Source organism: Symsagittifera roscoffensis, chromosome 9 (assembly GCF_963678635.1).
Source record: "Symsagittifera roscoffensis chromosome 9, txSymRosc1.1, whole genome shotgun sequence".
Taxonomy (NCBI): Eukaryota; Metazoa; Xenacoelomorpha; order Acoela; family Convolutidae; genus Symsagittifera; species Symsagittifera roscoffensis.
In genome coordinates, this window is record NC_087070.1 from 42,682,381 (window position 1) to 42,705,418 (window position 23,038).

General features: G+C 34.5%; 1 protein-coding gene across 1 annotated transcript in view; it reads right to left on the reverse strand.

Annotated features, from left to right (window-relative positions):
• Positions 1 to 19,968: 19,968 nt before the first annotated feature.
• The window catches only part of LOC134854409 (troponin C-like), a 30,823-nt gene continuing 27,753 nt past the window's right edge, over positions 19,969 to 23,038 (reverse strand). The window contains exons 4-5 of the mRNA XM_063870646.1: positions 21,095 to 21,186; positions 19,969 to 20,342 (exon numbers count right to left, since the gene is read on the reverse strand). Of these exons, the coding sequence (XP_063726716.1) occupies positions 20,122 to 20,342; positions 21,095 to 21,186 (313 nt within the window). The 3' untranslated portion in view covers positions 19,969 to 20,121. The remainder of the gene's footprint in view (positions 20,343 to 21,094; positions 21,187 to 23,038) is intronic.

Genomic DNA, 23,038 nt, shown 5'->3' on the forward strand with positions numbered 1-23,038 from the left:
TCAGACAATTTTCGAGTTTTTAACTAGCCATTTCTGACGGAATTTTTTTAATCATTCGAAAGGTATTGTTGTCCTGAGCTCAAATTTGAAAAGATATTTCACCCGTGATCATGTTTCGTAGAGTTACGGGGGTTTAAAGATTGCTATTTTGGCCAATTCGGGACAATTAACGCGCGATATATTTCGCGCTATTAACGCGTAAGCGGAGAGTTAATCCGTCGTAGAAATCATTCCAAATCGGTTGAAAGAAGCTGATTTGCCATAATTGATTCATTACAAGGAGCGAAATCTATCCTTTTGTACTTTATATGGCGTGTGGGGGAATTATTTTCATGAAAAAATTCAAATTTTTGAAATTTTTTTTTCATTTCGTTTCATTTCATTTAATGTTTTAATGTTATTACTGCTCCATAAACCTTAAAAGGCAGTCGGAACATTCAGGGCTTCGCCCTGATACGAGCAGTTTTGTTATATATAATTTGTCTATTCCAATTTTTTGCTCTATACCAGTCGATTCGTTTAGTCTGAGAGATTTTCTAGAGATTCTGAGAGATTCAGTTGTCTGAGAGATTCTGAGAGATTCGTATAGTCTGAGAGATTCAGTTGTGGCTCAAGTAAACATTACGAGGCCAAACTGTGCTTTTTGGGAAATGTAAGCGGATTGCACAATAAGGACGCTCCCTTTGTTCTTTTTTTGTTCTTTCATTTTCTTTGATCGTTCCGATTAAACATGTTTAAAGACTTGTTTCTGGAATCCAGGAACATACAGACACAAAATTGTGTGCCTATCCAGTGCACAGTTTGGCTTCGTAATGAACGTTCAAGGTTATCTCTAATGACCTTGGAGGCAAATGAAGCCAGTCAGATTGCAACGCATAGCTTTACTTGTAGAAACTAGCTCCAGGCGGATTTTTTTTTTGGTTCCAAAATAGTATTCTAATGTACATAAAATTATTGACAGTGCTGGTTTGAATAATCCCAACAAAATCATTTCGAAAAAAATTCGAATCTTAAAACGCGCGTTATTCTCATTATTATTTAAGTTGAGACGGAAAGTGACGCGAGCGTAAAATGCTTAGAACTCGTTTTTTTTAGTTCGCTTAAAATTTTTAAACCCTTGGTTCTCGAACTTTTTAATGGGTTTTTAAGCTTTTTTCTTAGAGTGTGAAATAGGAAACAAGGTGAATCGGTTCATGCTAAATTTTAGACAATCTCTTTTTTTGCGGGGATTACTTTTCAGTTCAGACGGTCGTAACTCGTCTTGCCCATGGGTGGTTGATATGGGATCAAATGATTCGAATATTAGTGAGTCATCCCACAAAATTCACAAAACTCAGTTACAATTAGAAGCAAATAAACGATTAGACACTTCTTTAGTTCCTTCTATTTGTTAAGATGTTATATAGCCTTGATCAAAAATGGAGGTAAAATAATCGTCTCCGAATAGTTGTTAATAATGTTTGATTTAATTAAGAATGATTAGTTATAAGAATCGAGGATGAAATTAGAGGATGAGTTTATATATTTAGTATATCATTTTAGTGATTGAGGCCTAGATCATCTCGTAGAAAAAAGTTAAAAGGGAATTCTGATTATAATTTTTAGAAAATATGTCAATTATAATTGATCAAAAACCTCTTTAGACCAAATTTTGATAATTACCATCATGGATAGAGTCCAACAATCTTAATAAAACCCTGTATAATCAATTTCTTAAGCCTGTACCTGCCTGGTTGCGGGCATGTTTTCGAAAATTACCAAAACAGTCCCTCAGATAGCTCGAAGAACAAGTTTCTCGTCAAGAAACAAAAAAAAAGATTTTTAAATAATACAAAATTGGCATCCTTCAAGCTTTTCTTGATGTATAGTGTAAAAATTGTCTGAAAAATTCCAAGTTCAAGGTTTTTTTCCACTTTTCGAGTGACTGGAACAAAAACAAACTATCATGTTTCAGAAAAATTCTTATCCGTTGTCCTTCCCGCATTGTAGTTCCATGAATAAAATCGATTATAATTGAGTTTCCTCGTCAGTGTCCACGAAAGTGAAAACAAATCGATTAAAATCAATTAAAAATGGATCATAATATTACTGTTTTTCGAGGCAACAAAATCCTTTTTTCATCCATTATAATCAATTTATTTTCACTTTTGTGGACACTGACAAGGAAACTCAATTATAGTCGATTTTTTCCACTTTACTGAGATTCGAATTTCAACGTGCATAAAGTCTTTTTTACGTTTTAAATTAAACTTGGTTACGTTGGTTACGTTGGTTCCCGCACTGACAAAAATGGATTTCGATCGATTTTAGCATGAAAAAAATATGCAGAAAAGATTGAAATCGATTTAAGTTGTAAAAAATTAAATTAATCAAAACAAAAAATTCAAATCGGTTTGGATCGATTTTAAATCGATTTAAATCGATTTATTTTCAACGCTAAAAAAAATCGATTCAAGTCGATTTTAAATTGATTTGAATGGATCTTAAATCTGACCTAAAAATAAATCGATCCAAATCGATTTTAAATCGATTTAAATCGATTTTTTTTACTTCTTTTTTTTTTCGTCAAATTTTCGAATGGCGGAAAAAAAATGAAAAGTTTTGTTACGTGTCGTTACATATGCCAAAATTGACTAAAACGCCAAATAAAAGTAATAATAACTAAACAAAGGTGTTAAATAACCGAAATTTTCCCTTTTTATCTTGTTTTTTTTTGTGAAGTCTGTGAATTCTATTTTGTTGACTACGTTTACAGTGAGTCCCTCAGTTAATTTAATAGCATTTCATAAACTAAACAAATCTACAAATGACACACTGGGTAGTAGGAGCGGGCGAATCTTTTTTTATTCTTTGTGAAGTTTTAATTATTCTGAACATATTCATAGCTTACATCGTCAAATCACACAAACAATTACTATAATGGCTTGTAAACGTTCTAGATATAAGAAAAAATTGCATTGACAATAAAAAAACGTAGCTTGAACAGAAAACTGCAAAAGTGATTGATGCAGAAAAAATTTAGTCGCAAAATTATCTGTAAAATATTTATTGAAAAAATCATTTTCAGGAAATCATGGGCTCAATTTCTATGATTTCATTGCATAATTTTGAGCTCAAAATCTGGTTTATTTTGGACAATTTTCTTGATTTGTTACATATGTTAATGCACAAAATTTGATTTACAATGATGATTTTCTATGATTTCATTGCATATTTTTGAGCTCAAAATCTGGTTTATTTTGACAGTTTCTTGATTTGTTACATATGTTAATGCACAAAATCTGATTTACAATGATGATTTTCTATAATTTCATTGCATAATTTTGAGCTCAAAATCTGGTTTATTTTGACAATTTTCTTGATTTTTTACATATATTAGGCACAAAATCTGATTTATATCAACTTTTTTTATTTATTTCTTGAATTCTGAAATATCTGGCACGTGTGTTTTTATTTAAAAAATCAAGAATAAAGTTTTTCAATTAGTTTTCTAAATTGCATGTTTTTTTGCCTTGTTAGCAAAAAAATCGATTTTAGTGTGTCGTAAAATCCATCGAAATCGATTTATATCGATTTTTTAGACACTTTAATCGATTTCAAATTTTCAAAAAGATCGATTTAAATCGATTTAAAATGTATTTAAGTGAGATTCTGATGGATTTAAGTGAGTCGGAAAATCCATCGAAATCGATTTAAATCGATTTTTTAGACACTTAAATCGATTTAAAATTTTCAAAAAGATCGATTTAAATCGATTTAAAATCCATTTAAGTTCGTAAAATGTACATGGTTAATCGATTTAAATCGATTTAAAATCGATTTAAAATCAATTTAAATCGACCGGAAACCATTTCTGTCAGTGGGGGTTACTTGTTCTTCAATTGAATTTTTTCTTCCTAACTTTGATATTTTGTTCCTTTTTTATTTTACTCAACATTAACCCCCCTAGCGTTTGCCCATTAACAACAACCTTCTTGACTTTTCATGCAAGAAAGTTGTTTTTATTTAAAAAAAATTCTTATAACCAGTTTCAAAATTCTCCGCTCTAGCAAAACAAAAGTAACGGGAACTCGTCAGACAAAAACTTGATTTGCTTTATGAGTTTGCCAGTGAACCGCCTTAATTTGCATTGATTTTTCATTGTCCAAAAAAGTTTTTTGAATTGCCGTACAACTAAAAGATTTATGAAAAAAATTTATGGAAAACCACTATCTGAAAATTTTTACATGCATAAATTTGAAAAAAAACTCTAAAGCTGAATTTCATCTGTTTTTACGGCATGGCAACTCTTTTAGAGTGTTTTTTTTTGCGATTTTTTGAGTTCGGGGAAGTTTTTCTTAAAGGAAAGTTGTCAGATAGATTGTAAGTCTTTTTCGAACCTCGCTATTTACACGAAAATTATCCGATAATTTAAACCGTTTGTTAGTCTCGGCCAGATAGATTCATTCATTCAACTGCTTAGTCTAACAACGATCTAAAAGTTACTTTTTACTTTTTTTGTATTATAAAAAAAGTGTTTTTAATAGAAATATATATTAGGGCGGGCTTAAGATTTTTTAAGACTTGACTGACCAAATTAAGTTCCCGAGCGGTTCCAGAACACTATAAAGACCCTTTTTGGACTGAAAATTTTTGCGCCACAAACAGATTTAAAAAAAAAAAACCGGTCAAAATGCCGTTTTTGAGCCTTTTTCTGAAACTTTAGTTTGAAAAATTGCGTTTTTTGGTGCGCTCTCTCCTCAAATTTGGTATATATCTATTGGTGCCGAAAAATTTATGTCGGCAGGCGGTCGAATTCCTTTAAAAAAGGGTGGGGTTGCGTCTGCCCCCACACTCCTAAATCAGTCTCTGTATCTACAAATATATCTTTAGACCTCTAATGATTATATATATTGGCGTAATTACGAAGACTTCAAGGGAAGAATGCGTGCCAGACAAATATGGTTTTTGGTCGAACTCTGTAAAAATCAAATGATGGCATTTTGTGTATCTTTCCTATCAAGTTTACTCGCAGTGCCACTTCCTCAGGGATTCGACCCCCTTCCGACCCAAAGGGTCCCCCCTTTGGACTTTTTCAAGAAATCGATTTTGGGCCGACCGACCCTAAAGTTTTTCAACACGCTTTTTTGGACTGTTTTTTCAAAATTTTGCCTACGGCGCAGAAAATTTGGCCAAAACAGGGTCTTTTTAGTGCTTTGGAGAGCTCAAAGTTTCACTTTGCTCAACTTAAAAAAAATGTCGACAAAATTTTCAAAAGTTTTTTGAAAATCCCCCCCCTCGAGAAAATCCTAGATCCGCCCCTGATCCACCTTTAACAAGATTTTAAAATTCTGATCTGCTCAGACTTGCTCAAAAGTTAGTTATCAGATCTGCTGCAGGCATGAATCAGCTCTGCACAGGGTTCTTTTAGACATGCTACAGATCTGATGCAGACTTGGAAAAGATGTGATTTAACGGTGATCAGATCTGATTTTCAATAATATGTTTGGTACGGTTAAACCCTGTTTAGGGAGAGCTAAAAAAATGAATTCGGTCGATCTAAAAAAGTCGACAAAATTTTCGAAAAATTACTGAAAATCCGCCCCCCCCCCCCCCCTCGAGAGAATCCTAGATCCGCCCCTGAATATAAGAAATTTTTTTAACGGATTTTTGGCATCCTAATTGACCAATTACCAAAATTAGGTCTAAAGAGATTTTATGAGCGATTATAATTGCCATGTTTTCCAAAATTATAATCGGAATTCATCTTTAAATTTTTTTTGATCTAAAGATGATCTTGGCTTCTCTTGGAGTTAAATGACTAATTTGCCACAAAAAAAATAGGTTTATCTATTAGAAACCATCTTATCATCTTTTCCCCAAATTTTCAATTTGGATTTAAGTTGTTTAATTCTGAGTATCATGTTTTTGATTGGCTTTATTCTTCACCTGGGAACATTGTCAACATCCACCCAGTAAATCACTTTGTGTGTGTGTGTGGGGGGGGGGGGGGCAAACTGGAAGTTTAGAAGTGCAAGTTTGGAAATATTACCTCAAGTAAAACGACAACTGGCTGCTGAAATAGACAATGCACAATAGTGGAATAACAAAAACAACTTCATGCAGGGGCGCATTTTCGAGAAAGTTTTGTACCCTTTTTTAGGTCGAACAATATGATTTTCCTCCTTCCAAATCAAGAAGTTCTTCCAAATCATTAAAAAGAACCTTATCTGGCAATATTTTTGAAAAACAGCAGCATTTTTGAAACCAGGCCAAGAAGGCGTTTTAAGGCACGTTTTAGGGTCAGTAAGCCAAAAATGGAGGTCTTAGTCAGGGGGTCGAATCCCTGAGAAACAATAGCGTCCGCCCACACCCTAAATCCGCTCCTGACCTTATATATCAATAACAAAATGTCAACTAAAAACATCAGTATTCACTCTACAAAGAATTTAAAGACGAGGCTTGCATTTTTGATTTTGGTTCTTTTTTGTTTAATTTTAATAACCTAAGAAACAGTACCTGTAATGGCTTTTCTTTTGATTCTAAGGCTGAGTAATTTCACAAGGTATTTTAATGTTGAAAAGTAGTCTCAGGGGGATTAATTTGCTTACGCAAAGACAGGATAAATTATGTAGTTCAAAAGACTTTTTAAAAGGACCAACGGGAAAATTATAGGTTTCAGAGGGATGAAATTTCCAGGACAGATGAAACTGCGGTACTATTTACAAAAAAAGATCACACGGCATCAAAAATGAGCAGAATGGATAATTAGTGAACTTTTATGCTGAAAAAGTTGTATGATGCATCGAGGCGTCTGAAAAAATCAAGAAAAACGAAAAAAAAAAGGAAACAAAAATGTTCAAGCGCCATTTTGAAAATTTGAAAAAATAATCTTTCTTATGCCTCCCGACACTTAATGAATTGCTTTTTCTAATTTCTAGTAAAAACTAAATCAACGTTGCATGATGAACAAATAAACTATTCTGAATACATATTTATTCTTCTTTGTTATACATCTTAATCTCACGCATTTAATTTTCTGCCAAAATTTAATCTTAATCTCACTGCCAAAATTTTCTGTCGACACGTGGGGGGGGGGGGGGGGTTGAGAAGAGAAAGAGCGCAATCAAGTTAACGAAACCCCAGTTAATTTTGTTTCTAAGGATCGGGGCGAAAAAAAAGCTAATTCTTATTATATTCTAACAGCCAAGCAAAGCTCGTTCCGCTTGCAAAAAATTTGAAACTAGATCTAAAATTGGGCATTTTCATCCATCTGCAGAAGTTAGGGTCGTCTTTAAATTGCATTGGTTATTTATCGTTTTTCTTAAAAACATGACCGTTCTTAAAAACATTTTTATATTCATATATGAAGATTGAAGTTGTCTCGAAAATGGAATTATTAGTATTTTAAGGCTTTTAATAAACCAATCATGAATATACTGCCCTTCATCTAAGACCGTTTTTGACGCTAAACCTTTTTTTGTTTAAGGACAGCGCAAGCCAAAAAAGTTTGCAGCATGGAAAATCTCGCCCTAAATAAACATTTCAAATTTCGGGAAATTATTTGGTCGGTCTAAAAAAAAGGTTGAATACGTGTTCTTGCTGGGAAATCACATTCATAGGGGAGCGGTGGTGAAGTGGTTACGTCTCCGCCTCTCAATCGAAAGGTCGGATGTTCGAGGCCCACCATGATCCGTGCTCGTTGCTTGCGGGTGAAGCAACATTACCCAGCCCAGAAAAATAACCAAAAAAAAATAATAATTGCATGTAGTTCTTAAACAGGGGCACAACAGCGGTTCGCCGTGATGAGCTGTACAGCTCTTGTATTGGTCCTTTCCCCCGTGGATAAATGATCTTAATTCTTAATTTATACATCTCAAAAAATCAATTTTTCATTAAAAGGATTTAAAAATCAAAAGCCTGATTGGTACTCAGGATTTCTGTAATAATTTTTTTTCCAGCAAAATTAAACTTCCAACATGGCTTGGTGTCTGAGGCAGAATAGTTATCATCATATATATACATACATACTTAGATGACGGGACCATAAACACATGCAAGAAGACATCGTAAATCTTGCGGAGGAGTTCCGCAGTTGCACTAGATATGGCGAGAATTCCAAGTACATAATTCCAAAAAATTCTACTAAGCATCACGCAGCCGGGCCAAGAATTCCAATTAAATTAAGCGTGAGCGATAGAAGATAATAAAGGACAAAAAATACTCTTTTCGAAATTTCTCTCGGTGAGGTTAGAAATCAACCATCGGTAGGGCTACGGTTAAGTTTTTAACAACTTGCATCGAAACGAATGAATTTTCAGATTTAACAAGAACCTTTCAAAACTCGGAGCTAAGGGGCAAAACCTGAGAAACTTTTTTTTACTGAATACATTATTGAGAAAAAAACTGTCCTGTGCGGATCAGTCAAATGAACATTCCAAAGCACAAGAAGAAAATTGTTTTTTTTTCTTATATTCAAAGAGAAAATAAATACATAAAGCTCAGTCTCAAGGCTATAATTAGGAACCTAAGATAGAATAAACAGAAAAAATTACAAGTGTCCTAATTCGGAGCACGCTTTGGAAGGTTACAGAAAAAAGGAATTCAAAATTATCAGAGATAATTTTTAAGCTCTGGTCATTTAGACAAATCACATCAGACCGTCGCTGATCGTAACTCAACTGGAACAAAAAATTGATAAGTCTTGCGAGGACTTAAAAATTGTGCAAAAAGGAATGTCGAGCAGAGAGACTAGCCAGATGTTCAAACAACCACTGCCAACAGCAAGAGAGAAAAAGATGACTAATTAACTGGAAAATTTACTCGAGGCAAAAGTGAAATTGAACAAGAAGCGACGAGATGCAGTCAAAACAAAATCAGGCGGACAATAATTTAACAGGACCGAAAACCCTGAAGGTAAGAAAGGATCCACTATATTCATGAAGGAAATGTTTAAATGAGGACAGAGAAAACGACTCCAACAAAACAACAAAAAATCTTGATAAGGAGAGACGAGGGCAGAAAAGCTGAAAGCCCCTCGAGCAACCCTGCTGAAAGAAAAACTGGCGTCGGATACAGATTCGGCAAAAGAACGACTGGGCGCAATTTATCGTGAAAACTATATTGCAGAGGCAAAAACAAACTTGACAACGGGAGCGATCCAAGAATCAAGTAAAAGCTCACCGCAGAGCCGAGAAAAAAACTACAATAGATGAACAAACCTAGCAAATTAGAAGAGCGCGACTCAGATGGCAATCATCTACTGCGCGAGTAGGAAAAAGAGCAAGATAACACCTGCATAAGAAATGAGAAAAGAAAAAGCAATCAGCGCAAGAAGCAAGAATTGATAAAACTGCACAAGCAGCAAAATGACAAAAGGGAGACAACAAGGACAAGAGCTTGCTGAAATGCCAACGCAATCAGAAGGGCAAACAAATACAGCGCTATTGAAAGCAGTCGCTAAGACAAAAACTTTAAAAGTGGTCGATATGTCAACTAATTGCTTTCCAGCACTAGGATCCGAGAGAATGAGAGGAGTTGGTGGACCAAGTCCTGACAAGGGGTCCAGAAAGGGGCGCCTGAAGTTACCAGGAATAACCATTCTTGTGAAAAAGAGAGAAAACTGATACCCCCATCAGGGTGCTCAAAAGGATCGAGCCAGGAAGACAGGGGCGTGAGACAGAGCTCAAGACAAACAAAAAAAGCCAGAACGCTTTCGGGACCCAATAAAACACTTAGAGATGAAAATAACAGCTGACGAAGAATCTCTAGGAGGCCTAGCGAAGGTTGCATTGGCAGCTTATCGAGAGAACTTAGCAAACTTCAAAAACAGGACCGACAGACCACTGGAGACGCAATAAGGACTACTGGAGCGACATCCCTTCCGACAAAAAATTGGATACTTATCATTAGGCCCTGAACTGCCATGAAAACCAAGTTGCCGAGTTCAGCTGGAGGGGTTAAAAATGAGGGTAAAAACTTTTATTGTTATTAAAGAAAAAAAAATTTTGTTAAAGATATTTTAAAAAAAAATTCTACTAAGAATAAATGAATTATTTTTGAGCAACGTCGTTTCACAGCTAGTAGAGTTCCTTAGATTTTCGAAATATGACATGGGGGAAGGGGGGGGGGGGGGGGGTAATCAATGGCAAAAAAGACCGAGTGGTAGTGAATGCCATAGTTAGTGTTCGTAGCTCTGCTTGATTTGATGTTTGTCTGTTCTTGGCTGAAGGACGCTGAGTGCTGCGTCTTGAGTTTGAAATCATAATTGACAAACGTTATGTATGTTACAGTGTTGAGAACCACAGCAAAAACTTGTTTCCGCGAGGAAAATCGCTGATTCCGTAGGGAGATTGCAGACAAAATTTTCAAATTAAGGTGAATGCGAAAAATTTTTAAACAAGAAACATTGTTCCGAATTTCGAAGAAAGTAACGGAGTTCTTCTGCTCCTTTTTTTTTCTCCAAATAAGTTTAACTTTTTAACTAGCCCTTTTGAACGAGTTTTTTCATATCATCTCAGATCAATATTAAAACGATACTTTACCTCTGATCTTTTTTAGCAAAGTTATAGGGGTTTGAAAATGGCCGCCAAAATATACTAATTTTGGTGCGCGGGGGGAGCGCGCACCAAAAAAAAGTTTTTTTTTGTCAAAGTTTTCCAAAAAGCGCGTAAAAAGCGTAAAAATGCCTTTTTTGGCCCGTGAGGTGCAGAAAATTAGATATAAAGTGGGCTTTATAGTGATTTGCGAGAGCTCAGAAAATAATTTTGATCGACCTAAAAAAAAAGGTCGACAAAATTTTCAGCATGTTTTGAAAATCCGCCCTTCCCCTCAAGAAAATCCTAGATCCGGCCCTCCCTGCTCAGAAGGGGTCTTGCAAGCAGGTGACGAAGTTTAAGCTTAGCGAGCTATGAGTCTCTCCAAAATTCAAATCCATCGCCCGCTTGCAAGGATATCTCTGACCAAAAAACCACTCGTTTTTTGTGAATTTTGGGTCGACAAGAAATACCTATTATACAATTTCATACTAACAAAAAAAATGCTTACTATACTTTTTTGTACTCTTTCATAGACTACAAAAATAGTACGAAAATATATTGAAAAGCAATTCTTCCATACTATGAAATTTTATAATAAGTATTTTTTGCCACATTTTGGAATTAAATAACAAGTTTTTACCATACTTTTATTCACAATGTTTTTATGAAAAAAGCACAAACTATTTTTAGTACAATGAAATTGAATGATAGGTATTTTTTCCTTATTTTGAAAAAACAAAAAATTTTGTTTTAAAATTTTGTGTTTCATCCGAGGATTTTCAGTCATAAAAAAGCCAAGAGTGTCACTGGCAGTTGCCACGCAGAAAAACTGCATTTGCTGATATCAGACATGTATAAAAAATGATAACATTTTCACACAGAATTATAGACCAAAAACGTCACTTTTTGTAAATGGCTAAAAACTTTTATTTCGAATGTTTCGGTGGTTGAGAAAAGAAGCTTATTCGTTTTATAAAACTTATTATTTATTTAAGCAAATGAACATAAAAAACAATAATTGTGTATAAAAAACACTGGCTAGTCATTTTTGGATTTTTTGGGTGAAAAACTCGACCTGGACTATGTTATAGACACATTAAATCAAATTTTGCATGCAATTTTTTTTCGTTTTATATGGATTCGAGCAGTGAAGCAAGTTCGCAAGCAGATAATCGCTTTACCACTTTTTACCTCAAAATTGTGATTTTTATATGGAAAAATGGATATCATAAAATTTTCGTATACGAAATGGAATGATAATCATTAATTGTTCAAAAAAAAAAGATTTTTTTGATGCCAAAGCAACCAAAACTGCCTCCAATTTGTTCTGCTTGAGTTTGAAATCAATTTAAGACAATTTTCGAAAAAAAAATTGAATGAAAAAAAATTGTTCATAAGATTTTCTTCTATGAAAATCAATGATGAGTATTTTTTCCACAGACTCCGTATATGAAATTGTATGAAAAGCATTTTTCTTGAATGGACGTCAACCCGGGGGGACGGCGCAGTTGAAATTCTGTGATTGCAAAGCTAAAGAGTGTTAGGTGCGACGCGATATTCTCTTTTCTAATGAAAAGTATGGTGTTATACAGAGGGTGTTTTTCAGGTAGTCGTTAGTTTCAGGTTAAATTTTGAAAATTGGAGTTTTAAAGATAAAATTGAAAATTTTCTATATTTCAGTTTGGGTTTTCAGTCCTCATTTTTGATTTTGTAATTTAATAAGACTATGTTTCGTCATTTCTCAAACCTGACAGTTAAGTAACAAAAGTATTCTGAGTGCTTTCTAAGCGCCAAGATGAAATTTGTTAATGGTCTACTTTTCAGAGCCTTAAACATTTTGCTGAGCCGTGTTTTTGTGGATACCTTTAGTGCAACATAAAAATTTTTTCCAAAAAAAACCGGGTTTTCCAAATGATGCAAAGAAATAGATAAGCAACCAGAATCGGTTTCTCTTCTCGCTCTTTTTTCCTTTCATAGCTTAGTACATTTAAAAATTCCAGAAAAGTCGGGTCTTGGTTTTTTAATACGATAAGGTCAAACAGAAAAAAAAACCATAAATGTTTTTCTGCTATTTTTTCTCCACATATTTTAGTACTTTTAGAAAATCGGAGGGAGAGAAAAAAGAGAAAGAGACAGAGCAAGAGACAGGGAGAGGGAGAGAGAGAGAGAGAAGGAGAAAAGAAGAAGAGAGAGAGAGGGCGAGAAAAAAGAGAAAAAAAAGAGAAATGAGAGAGAGAGAGAGAGGAAGAGAGAAAGAAGAGAACTGAGTTTAAGTCGGGGATGGCTTTCCCATAGAAAAGTTTCGGATAAGGTACAATGTCTGTTCGACACGCTATCTGATTAATTGCCTGATAGGTTCTTGCAATTTCTTAGTAAAATATCAATCCTAATCTTACTTTTATATCATCTAGTCTGAATACATCTAGTGTGTACTGGTGTTGTTGCGAGGTTTACAATCAAGAAGTAGGAAGAGCAACTGAATGCTAAGTTAAATTTATTCTTCTCTGGCTTAACCTATAAATAGTTTCAGCCTTACAATTTTTTGTAAGTTTTAGTCATGGATCATGATTGGTTAGTTCTAAGTAATTTACAGCAACAAATTATCAAGATTATACTTGGATATGATAAATACTTGTCTTGAACTGGTTACTAGTTACTATCCGTGGTTTAGAGAATCCTAATTTTTTTTCAATTTTTCTTGTGAAGGAAGCATGGAGAAATTTCTTTATTTCTTCTTCGAGTAGATCCTCAAGAGGAGTGACGAAAGAAAAGAAACATTTGCGTGTATTGTACGTGAGTAGGCTAATCGTGTCAAGATTGTAGATTGATATAGTGACGAATCGATTTCGTTAAAAAGAGGGAGATAAGGTTCGACTTCTCTGAGTGGAGCGTCAAGTGACTGGAATTCGTATTTCTGAGTTCAATATCGAGTTGACCATTGTTCGTTTCCAATGGGTACCTTTGCTGCAATACTGGCTCCTTACTTTATATCCAGTGAGAGTTGTGACTGCGGTGTTTCAGTTTTACTTATGATCTTTGTTAACTGTTTTCGCAAAAGTGGTTTTCTTACTTCGGTTATTATAAAATATTGCTCACCCTAAAGCTACTCTTGTCAAAAATTTACGGTCGGGTTCTTAGCACATGTACTCCGAGCGACGTTGTTCTGGTGGGAGAGGGCAGAGGAGTGTGTACTTTTATCTTCTCTTTGGGCAGAGTCTCATTTTGTGTTTACACTTTTTGTTTTTTTATCAGGTATTTTCTCTTTTGTCTTTTGGTTGTGTCCCTTTTCATAAACGTATTGTATCATGTGGTCCTAAAATACTTTAATTCAGGGTTCCTTAGAATAATTTATCCCGTTTTATTGTGGATTTAATCTGGTTTGAGTACCGTGAAATTTTTCTATAGATGCTGTTGCTTTTGTGCTATTAGTAAACTGCGTTGGTTAGTTTAAGCCTACCTTTAATTCAATTCATCGGGGATAAGCGAAAGTTCCAAAACGCGTGAAAAAAAGATAGAGTTGTTATCAGTGAGATGTCAAACTAGACATTCAATTCTAAAACAAATTTTACAGTAGCGAGTTTTTTTGAGTTGTGTGAAAAGAGTGCGTGAAGGTGGGAGATTAAACCATTGAATCAAAAATTACAAAATTGAGCACACATAAAAAGGTTAGCTTATTTCTTTTATTGCTCCTTCTTTTCAATGTAATATTTCCTAATATCAATTACAGTACTATTATTAACACATTGCTACTTATCAATTTTATTGCACCTTTAGAAGTTTCAGCAAATGGTTAGAACTTTCGTGAATTAAAGGTTGCTTAAAGTTTTTTTGCTTGGTTTTGTTTTATTCTTTCAGAGAAATTACTGGTAAAATCCAAAAAGAAACGGTGAAACACACGCATACAAATGGTGATTAATATAATGATTATTCATAAGTAAGATGTAAAGATTCATATTTACTGATGGTCGGGTTCCAAAAAAAATCCACTGGGGAACTTAGTCTTTATTGTGGGTGAATGTATTAAAAGCTTAGCTGGCATTCGTATTACGCTTTTAGTGCGTAAAAGTGGCCGAACAATTTCAAGTGCGCGAATGAAGTTAACTTCTTCAGACGTGGCGGAATTAGATTATATAAATTGTGATTGAACCTAAATTTGTGGATGTTTTCTAAAAGGGGATTTTCATCTGATTGGATATATTCATGCGGGATAATAAAGGAGAAGGAGTCTTCAAATGGGAAATTATTAGTGAAGGGTTATAAGATATACAATTTTCTAACGTGATTATAGTTGCGGAGGATGCTGTGATGGTTAGTTGTTTTTATGCAGTGAGGTTAAGAAAGTGATTTAATATGGTGATGTGTATGTGAAAGTACGGTGATGTGTACGATTTGACAAAAAAATAGTGATGATGGGGATTTCGAGATGATTAACTGCAAGCGAAATGGTATTGAATGAATCTATAAAAGATATGAGTGTGTTTGAGTAAAGTTTCAAGCATGTTTTCGTGAGAACAATTAATATCACGATCTTTAGGGTCAAGGAAAATAAAAATTAGTTGAAAGTGGTCAAACTTATTAAAATACGATTCATAAGCCTTTGTGTTTCGAAATGCATGGTCGATAACATGATCAAATTTTTTGTTATTGCTGTCGAGGTCGAAGATTTGGATAGCTTTGATGAAAAGATTTTAGGTTAGTTGGGAATTCACTGCGGGGTCAGTATCATACGGCGAGTCTTCCTTGTATAGGATGACTGTGTGATCATAGTGCGTTATTGAGAATTGATTTGGCTTTCGTGCAATGAAGCGGTTAAGTGTTTGTGATAAAGCAAAGTTAGTGAACTGATTTAAGTGTAGTGCAGTGGTGAGTTGATTTATTGATGATGGCGTCGCAAAGTTTGTCATCGACGGCTGTTTTCTTTGAATTAATTTTGAGTGGGTTAAAAAATTTATAGATTGAGATCCAAGAAAGGGTGAGGAGAAAAGGAAATTTATTGAAGAATTGGGCTCGTTGGGCTTGGTTTTCTTCGTTTTTACACGTGTACTGAGGTTTTCAACTAAAAATGATGATGTATTAGTGTAACGGGGTTGATTACTTTGAAGGGATCGGGATGATTTTGGGCGATTGATTAAGCAGAGTGTTGTTGGGGTGTTTTTCGCTCCATAGGGAATCGTTGTACTTCAGTGGTCGCACCAGATGAGCTTAAGTCCGGGTTGGCTTTCTCATAGAGTATTTTGGGATAAAGTACAACATCTGTTTGTCACAATCTTATTTTCGGCCGGATAGGTTCGTGCAACTTCTTAGTCTAATATCAATGCTAATCCTACTGTTATATCTCCTAGTCTCAATAGATCTATAGTAAACTGGTTTTATTGCGATGTTTACAATCAACTAGTAGAAGAGCAACTGTTTGCTAAGTTAACTAAGTCTTTTCTGGCTAAAACTATAAATAATTTCAGCCTTACAATTTATTGTGAGTCTTAGTCATGGATTATAATTGGTTAGTTCTGATATTTTACAGAGATAGTTTATCAAGAATACAATTGGATATAATATATCCTTGTTTTGAACTGGTTTCCAGTACACCAAACCTTTCGTGTATTCAATGCTTTAATTGTGCTTTTTCTACGAAAGAAGGTTCTTTGTTTTCTGCAATGCTCTCAGCTTCGATTGAGCGACATCATCCTATTGTGAATTATTTTCATCCTCGTCTGCACGATACGAATCTCGGCAATGGAAAATTTAATGCTATTCTCGCTTAATTGCCCTCACTAACGATTCTGCGATAACTTGTAATATTGAGACACTGTCAAAATCAGATCAAGTTTGCCCAACTTTAATTAGTATCGTTTATAAACTTGCTTTATTTTTTGTAAACTCTTGATTCTTCAATTCTGCAACTCGAAACCAAAAACAGCAAAATTTTCAAACCTAAGAAAGATATCGTGTTATTGGAGAACGAAAACTAACACAAGCTACGCGACGACAATAACGGTAACGATTGTAATTTTGTCTTATTCTGCGACGACAGTAACCGACACAAATTTGCAACCGCGAATCAAAATGGCATTTTGAGTATACTTTAAGACTAATTTAAAAGTCGTCTCATCTCATCGTTTTCTAGGTGTCCCACTCTTTAACCCTACGATATTTAACCCCGTAACATGATAACCCCCAAAAATTTAACCCCCTTTTAATGACGATAATTTATAAGTACAGGAGAAGTCCAATTAAGCTTACTAATTGAGGCCTGAAAAGATAGTCTTAATTCACTTGCCTCTAGCATCTCAAAAGTAATTGCATTTCGATTAGTTAGAGAAATAATCCCTCACTCACGCGCTTAAAAAAGAGATAACCTACATGGTGCTAATTGAAGGCAACAAAAGACGTTTGTGAGTTTTATAAAAAATCATACTGCCTATTTCTTTAACCATTGTTATACCACTCTATCAGATCAGATATAATGTTTGAAGCGTCATTCCATTTTAGTTTATCTTCGAAAGACAAACAAATGCTAGTGGTATCAGGCCACGAGTATTACCTTAAACGAAAAAACAAGACAAAAACAAATTGGAACTGCTCAAAGTACCAAACCCATAAATGCCGCGCAACAGCAATTACGGATGGAGAAAACTTTATTGAAACGAGGGGTCAACATAATCACGATATTTCCACGGGCAAACCTGATGCTCGACTAGTTTTGAAAAACGTCAAGGAGCTAATCGATAGTAACACCCTAACCATCGCAGTCGCAACCGCCATTCAGCCAATTACAGACAACATTGCCACTCAACTAGCCCTACCATCCAAAGAAAATTTAGTTCGCACCGCACAACGAGCGCGCAAGCAACGAGAAGAAGTCTTACAAGTCTCCCCAGCAACCAGAAGTTTCGAAATACAAGAACTTTTCAAAAATTTTATAAGATTTGACAGTGGGCAAAATGATCACGAGAGGATTATTTTATTCGGCGACCCTGAAATGCTACGTGTGCTTGAAACATCCAACTTTTGGTTGGCTGATGGAACTTTTAAAGTCACCCCGAAAATGTTTTATCAACTTTACTCCATTAACGTTAGTCTTTCAGGAATAGCTCCTGCTTGCATATATGCGTTCCTGCCAAATAAAACAGAAAAAACTTACCACCGTTTCTTAGAAGCCCTAAAAATACTAGTCCCTGATAGTAGACCTGAAAAAATTTTACTGGATTTTGAGCAGGCCGCTATTCAAGCGTTTCAGAAAATTTTTCCCGATTTTGCTGTAGAGGGCTGGCATTATGGCATACAGTCATGCTTCAGTGGATCGCATCCCAGTATATGGAAAACGATTGCAAATTTGCAAAAAGACGCTTCCGTCCAAAAACTTAATTTCTATAACGCCTCGAGTGGGCACCAATTTACAAAAAAGAACAAATACCGGGTGCTCAACGAAAAAGTGCAGAATATTATGCATGTTTACGAAGAAAAAACTGATTTGCATTTCTTTCGCGCTATGGCGAACTTGAGTTAAATATTTGCTATTTAATCTATATTGACAAGCAATAAAATTTTTTCTATTTTTAATTATTTTCCTTGATTTTTCTAAATTGAGCTAGAGTCGATTTGAAACCGGCAAAAGAATAAATACATACAAGGTGTTGACTTTTCTTTTCCCTCCGCCCAACCCTGTAAGGTTAACCCATTTATTGTACCCTTGATATACCCGTTATCATATTTACCCGAAATTCAACTTTTTTGGGAAAATTGGAAAAATTTTTGTACGCCAGGGATTAGATCCTTTGATCTCTAGATTTTGAGACTAACGCTTTAACCACTATACCATGAGGCCTTTGGTTGTCATCCGAGTTTTTCTTCTAACTTTGGCTCTTTGATCTTTAATTGAGCCCATGTTTGAGTTTTCAAAGTGTAGATCAATTCTGTCGGCGCCAAAAGATCAAGGTCAAGAAATTCAAATGGTTTTGGACTGTTTTGTATATGCACCAATTTGAATCATGTCGGTCGGATTCGTTTTCAAGTTCATATCAAAATCTAGACTATCGGCAAGGTCATTTCTCTTCAAATCTAAAACGAATTTAGCAGCGTGCATGTTAACTCATTTTGGTTCGCAAAATTTTTCGCAATTAAAGCTTTGATGTTTACCGACGATATGGTTACGAATTCTTTTCAAGTAACTTTCACTTTGATTCTAACAATTGGTTTTAAAAAGTGGTTAAATTGTAGTGGGGTTATCTGATTTTGGGGTTATATGAGAGGGGGTTAAGAAAAAGGGGGTTACAAAACACGGGGTGATAAGCTTGGGAACCGTTTTCTAGACCTCTTAGTTCCGCTAAAAAACATATAAATTTTTATTTTCGAATTAAGTACCGCCCCATGCCTGTTTTAGTTAATACACAATTACTTAATAAATAAAACATAGCCAGCACACAGTTGGAAAAGAGTCAATTAAAACATGAAAACAGAAAAATGATTTAGTTTTTGAAAACATGCCAGCTTTCAAAATTTCATGAAAATTGACTTGAAATTTTTTGATTTTCAAGAAGGTTTTCTTAGTGAAAACTTTTTGATAAATTGAACTAAATTTTAGAAAATTGGATCAGTGGATTAAATTATCATTCCGCTTGGAAATCTGAAAATCAAATTTAATTTTCGAAATTTGAAGTCGATCACCTTTTTGATCACCATTGCGCTTTTCCTGTCCAATAGTTTTGATTACTTTTCTTTCAACAAAAAATGAACAGAACTTTAAAAGGAATATGAAATCAAACGGCAAAAAATCTAAAATTGGCATTCATAAATTTTAAGGTTTTTCCCTGAATAAAAACATATAAGAGAATGATCAAGACCTTTATAAGAGTCTTCATTAAAAATTTTCTTGCTTATTTAATTTTTCATAAGCTTGAATTGAATATAAAACCAGATATTTGGAACAGACAACTAAGTTTTTCAAAAACTGTGAATATATTTCCGCTTTTATGCTATGATAAGCGACATTAAGGAAGTTTAATTTATTCTGAAAAATAACCTTTCGAAAATTTTGTAATCAATTTGAATTAAATTCAACATTTTTCGTTTTATATTTCAACAAATTAAATGTCGCGGAGTTTAAAAATATCATCTCAAAGGTATTGTTGTATTGAGCTCAATCAAATTTAAAAAGCTGTGACAATTGTTTCCTTATTGTTTTCTTTGTTTCCTTATAAAATTGAAGCTTGCCCTCTCGTCTATTAAATACTTGGCAATGTCCTTAAAATATAACTTTGTATTTTGCACAACGTGTGGAGGGATGCTTTTCAAAACCAAATTTAACAAAAAAAAATCATTTCAAAATTTTTTTCTAATTTTTTTGAACACTTTTTTTATAGATCTTGAATTGCAGTCCGAACATTCAAGGCTTTGTGCTGATACGAGCAGTCATGTAGCCTTTCTGTTTGAGTCTGCTGTCTACTTAATGAAAAAAATGGGTTGAAACGTTCCAATACCTAACTCGAGACATCTTGAAATTCAAACGCAGCAGTTGAAATTAAACTTAAGGAATAATTAAATGCAAAGTGCTATTGTGGCAATTTTGTATTTGAGTCAAAGTCACGATGAGCTCCCGATAATGTTGCTAATCTTCGGGTGCAGGTGGGGGTGGTGGAGTTCCAGACATAGGGGGTGCTTCTTCCGTCACCTCAATTGGATCCTCTTCGTGTACAAATGCCCCCGGCCTCCGTTCTTCGTCTCCCTCCTCGTCCTCCGGGACTGGGGGTGGGGGAGGGGGTGGTTGTTTGCGGTAGATGTCTTCCTGGTTGCAAATCAACTGAATGAACTCGGACATTTCGATTGTGCCTGAAAACCATTTCGACACGTCGACCATCACCTCAGATCTTCTCATTAGTATCATCAGGAGTTTATTATGTTTATCTTTATTTTTTTTTTGGTTTCATCAAAACTCCCAGGTCCAGTTATCTTGAAAATCTTGTCAAGATCTTGAAGATTCTCGAACATTTGTCGAAGATAGCATAGAAACTTTAAACTACTTCCGGCTTTTTTCTAGGTACCTGTGCGTCCTTACTACATGAAAATATCCTCAGAAAAAAGTACGATGGCTCCGAAAGATCAACAGAAAAATTTTGGTGCAACAGAGTTTTTGGTGCAATCTTGAACCGATAAAGAGGATCGTCACTTATTAGTTTACGTAGATTACATAGTAGCGATAACATGTTAGTTTCGAAAAAAGTTTTATATCAAAAATGTTTCTTGCTTCCCTAAAAGCTCATGGTAAAAAAAAACAAGAACAACCGAAATACTAATTCGAACTATCGAATCCATACGCGAGTTTTGAAAATATCAGTTAAGAATGCTATATAATAAATCTGAGAAAGTTGCAATTAAGAAAATTAGTGCAAATATTTGAGTCTTCTCTGTTATACAGCCCAAAACTGAGATTTTTGTTATTTTAAAAATTGAATCACAATACTCAAATATGTTTGGTTGATATAAATCCCGCAAAATAAAGTCAGGATTTTTGTGATTAAAACAGGCACAATTAACAATTTTGATATCTTGAGCCGTATAAGGGAAAAGACGCGTCGGCTCACCCGAGTTGTCGTTGTCGATTGCCTGAAGATCTGCTAAGAAGTCCTCCTTTTCCGCTTCACTCAGGGGCTCGCCGAGTGACTGAACAATCTCACTGCAAATCACAGAAATAAACTGTTCAGCTTTTTATTATGAGAACCTGTCGTGAGCTTCGTTGAAAGCTTTTCTGTAATACTTTTTGCCTCAACCTCGAACCACTGAACTTTAAACTTAAGTTAATTCAAAACTGCTCTCCCATAAGAAAGTTGGACAAAGTTTGAATTTTTCAGTGAAACAGAGATAAAGCAACAGTGTTTAACTCGCAAGCATCCCGCACGAGCCCAATTGCTCATCAAGGCAAGATCCAGAAAAACTAAAAAAAACTTCAAAAACTTATAAAAGAGCGTAATAATACTTCGTGCATAATGGAACAATCAATGAGTAAACTGTTTTTTATGTGATATCAGTTTGTAATAATTTACTTTTTGTTCGACAATAACAAATATATTGAACTTTTTATCATATGACTGAAACAAATGAGCTCTGCCATCCAATTTTGTTATAAAGCAAACCAGTTCGAATTTATGGTTTTTGAGATTTCGTAATAAGTTTTGGAAATTAATAAATTTTTGTTAGAAGTACCCACAGGTAAGTCTTCAACCATTGACTCGAAATCTATCAAAATAATTGCCTCTGAGAAAAAAAAACTGCTTATAAGCTATGTTCATGTACAATTGACATCGCTTGTTCAACTTTTTATTTTGGAATTTTTGGTTTATCATCCCTTTTTACATTGCAGCAATTCTTCACGGCCGCAACTCTTCCCGGGAGCAACCATTGTCAATAGGAAATTAGCGATAAAAAAGTTAAAAAACAGCGGTCGCCATCGATGAATTATCGATGTTCATTGCCACAATAGCAAAATTTATTGATAAATAATTGCTAATTTGGCTAATTTTCAGTAATCAAACAGCGATAAAACCTGTAAATAGAGCAAAAATAGTGACCTACCGGGATTCGATCTTTCAACTAACAGTTTTAAAGATAAATATATTACCTCTGCGATATCATAACTTTATTATCACCAAGTTAAGGGGCTTATCAATTAAGACTGTCATTTGAAAGCTACTAGATTGAGTTGAAATTTCTTTTGTTTTGAGTTGAAAGCTACTAGATTGAGTTGAAGTTTTAGCGATGATTTTCAACGGAATCATTACTGAATTAGCCCTGTCATATCGCAAGTTAGCTATGCAAAAAACTCTGAACTGTTCACGAATCAGCGCTGGAAGATCGCGATCACTGGTATAATACAGAAAACGCGACAGTTAACGGTGGAACTTCAACCCGGGTTTGCATTACAGTTTTTGGCATAAATGCTAATAATCATGATATATAATGGAATTGGCATAAGCCTAATAAAAATTAGGAGTGAACTCAAAAAAAAATTTTCCCCCGCTTGATAATTTGAGACAACCAAACGCGGTTACTTTTTGCATATCAAAATCAACTCGTAGTTGCATACTCCAATTGATATCTATTGGAACCACAAAGCTCTTTACACACTTTATCCAGTGCTTTATTTTTGTTATCGAAAAATAGTGCTCGTAGAGTAAAAATAAAGTTTTTGTTTTGGATAATCACAAGAACAAGCAAGACGAGAAATCTCAACAATTATTTTTCTCTTAGTTTTTTAGAACCTATCACTAGATCGGTTCAAAAGTTGCTATGGCTTGATCGCATTACCTTTACTAAAAACTTCAGGGACAACCAGACTGAGAGGGGGTCAGCTTTTTTCTTTTTTCCTTTCGACTCGTTGACAAAAACGCCATTCTAATTTTTTTTTTCTACAAAATTGCTCGTATATGGCCAAAGCCTTGAATTTTGTAACAGCTTTTTCATGTCTCTAGAGTAGTTTCACATTAAAAAAAAACGATCAACATTTTAAAAAAATTAAGAAATTTTGAAAA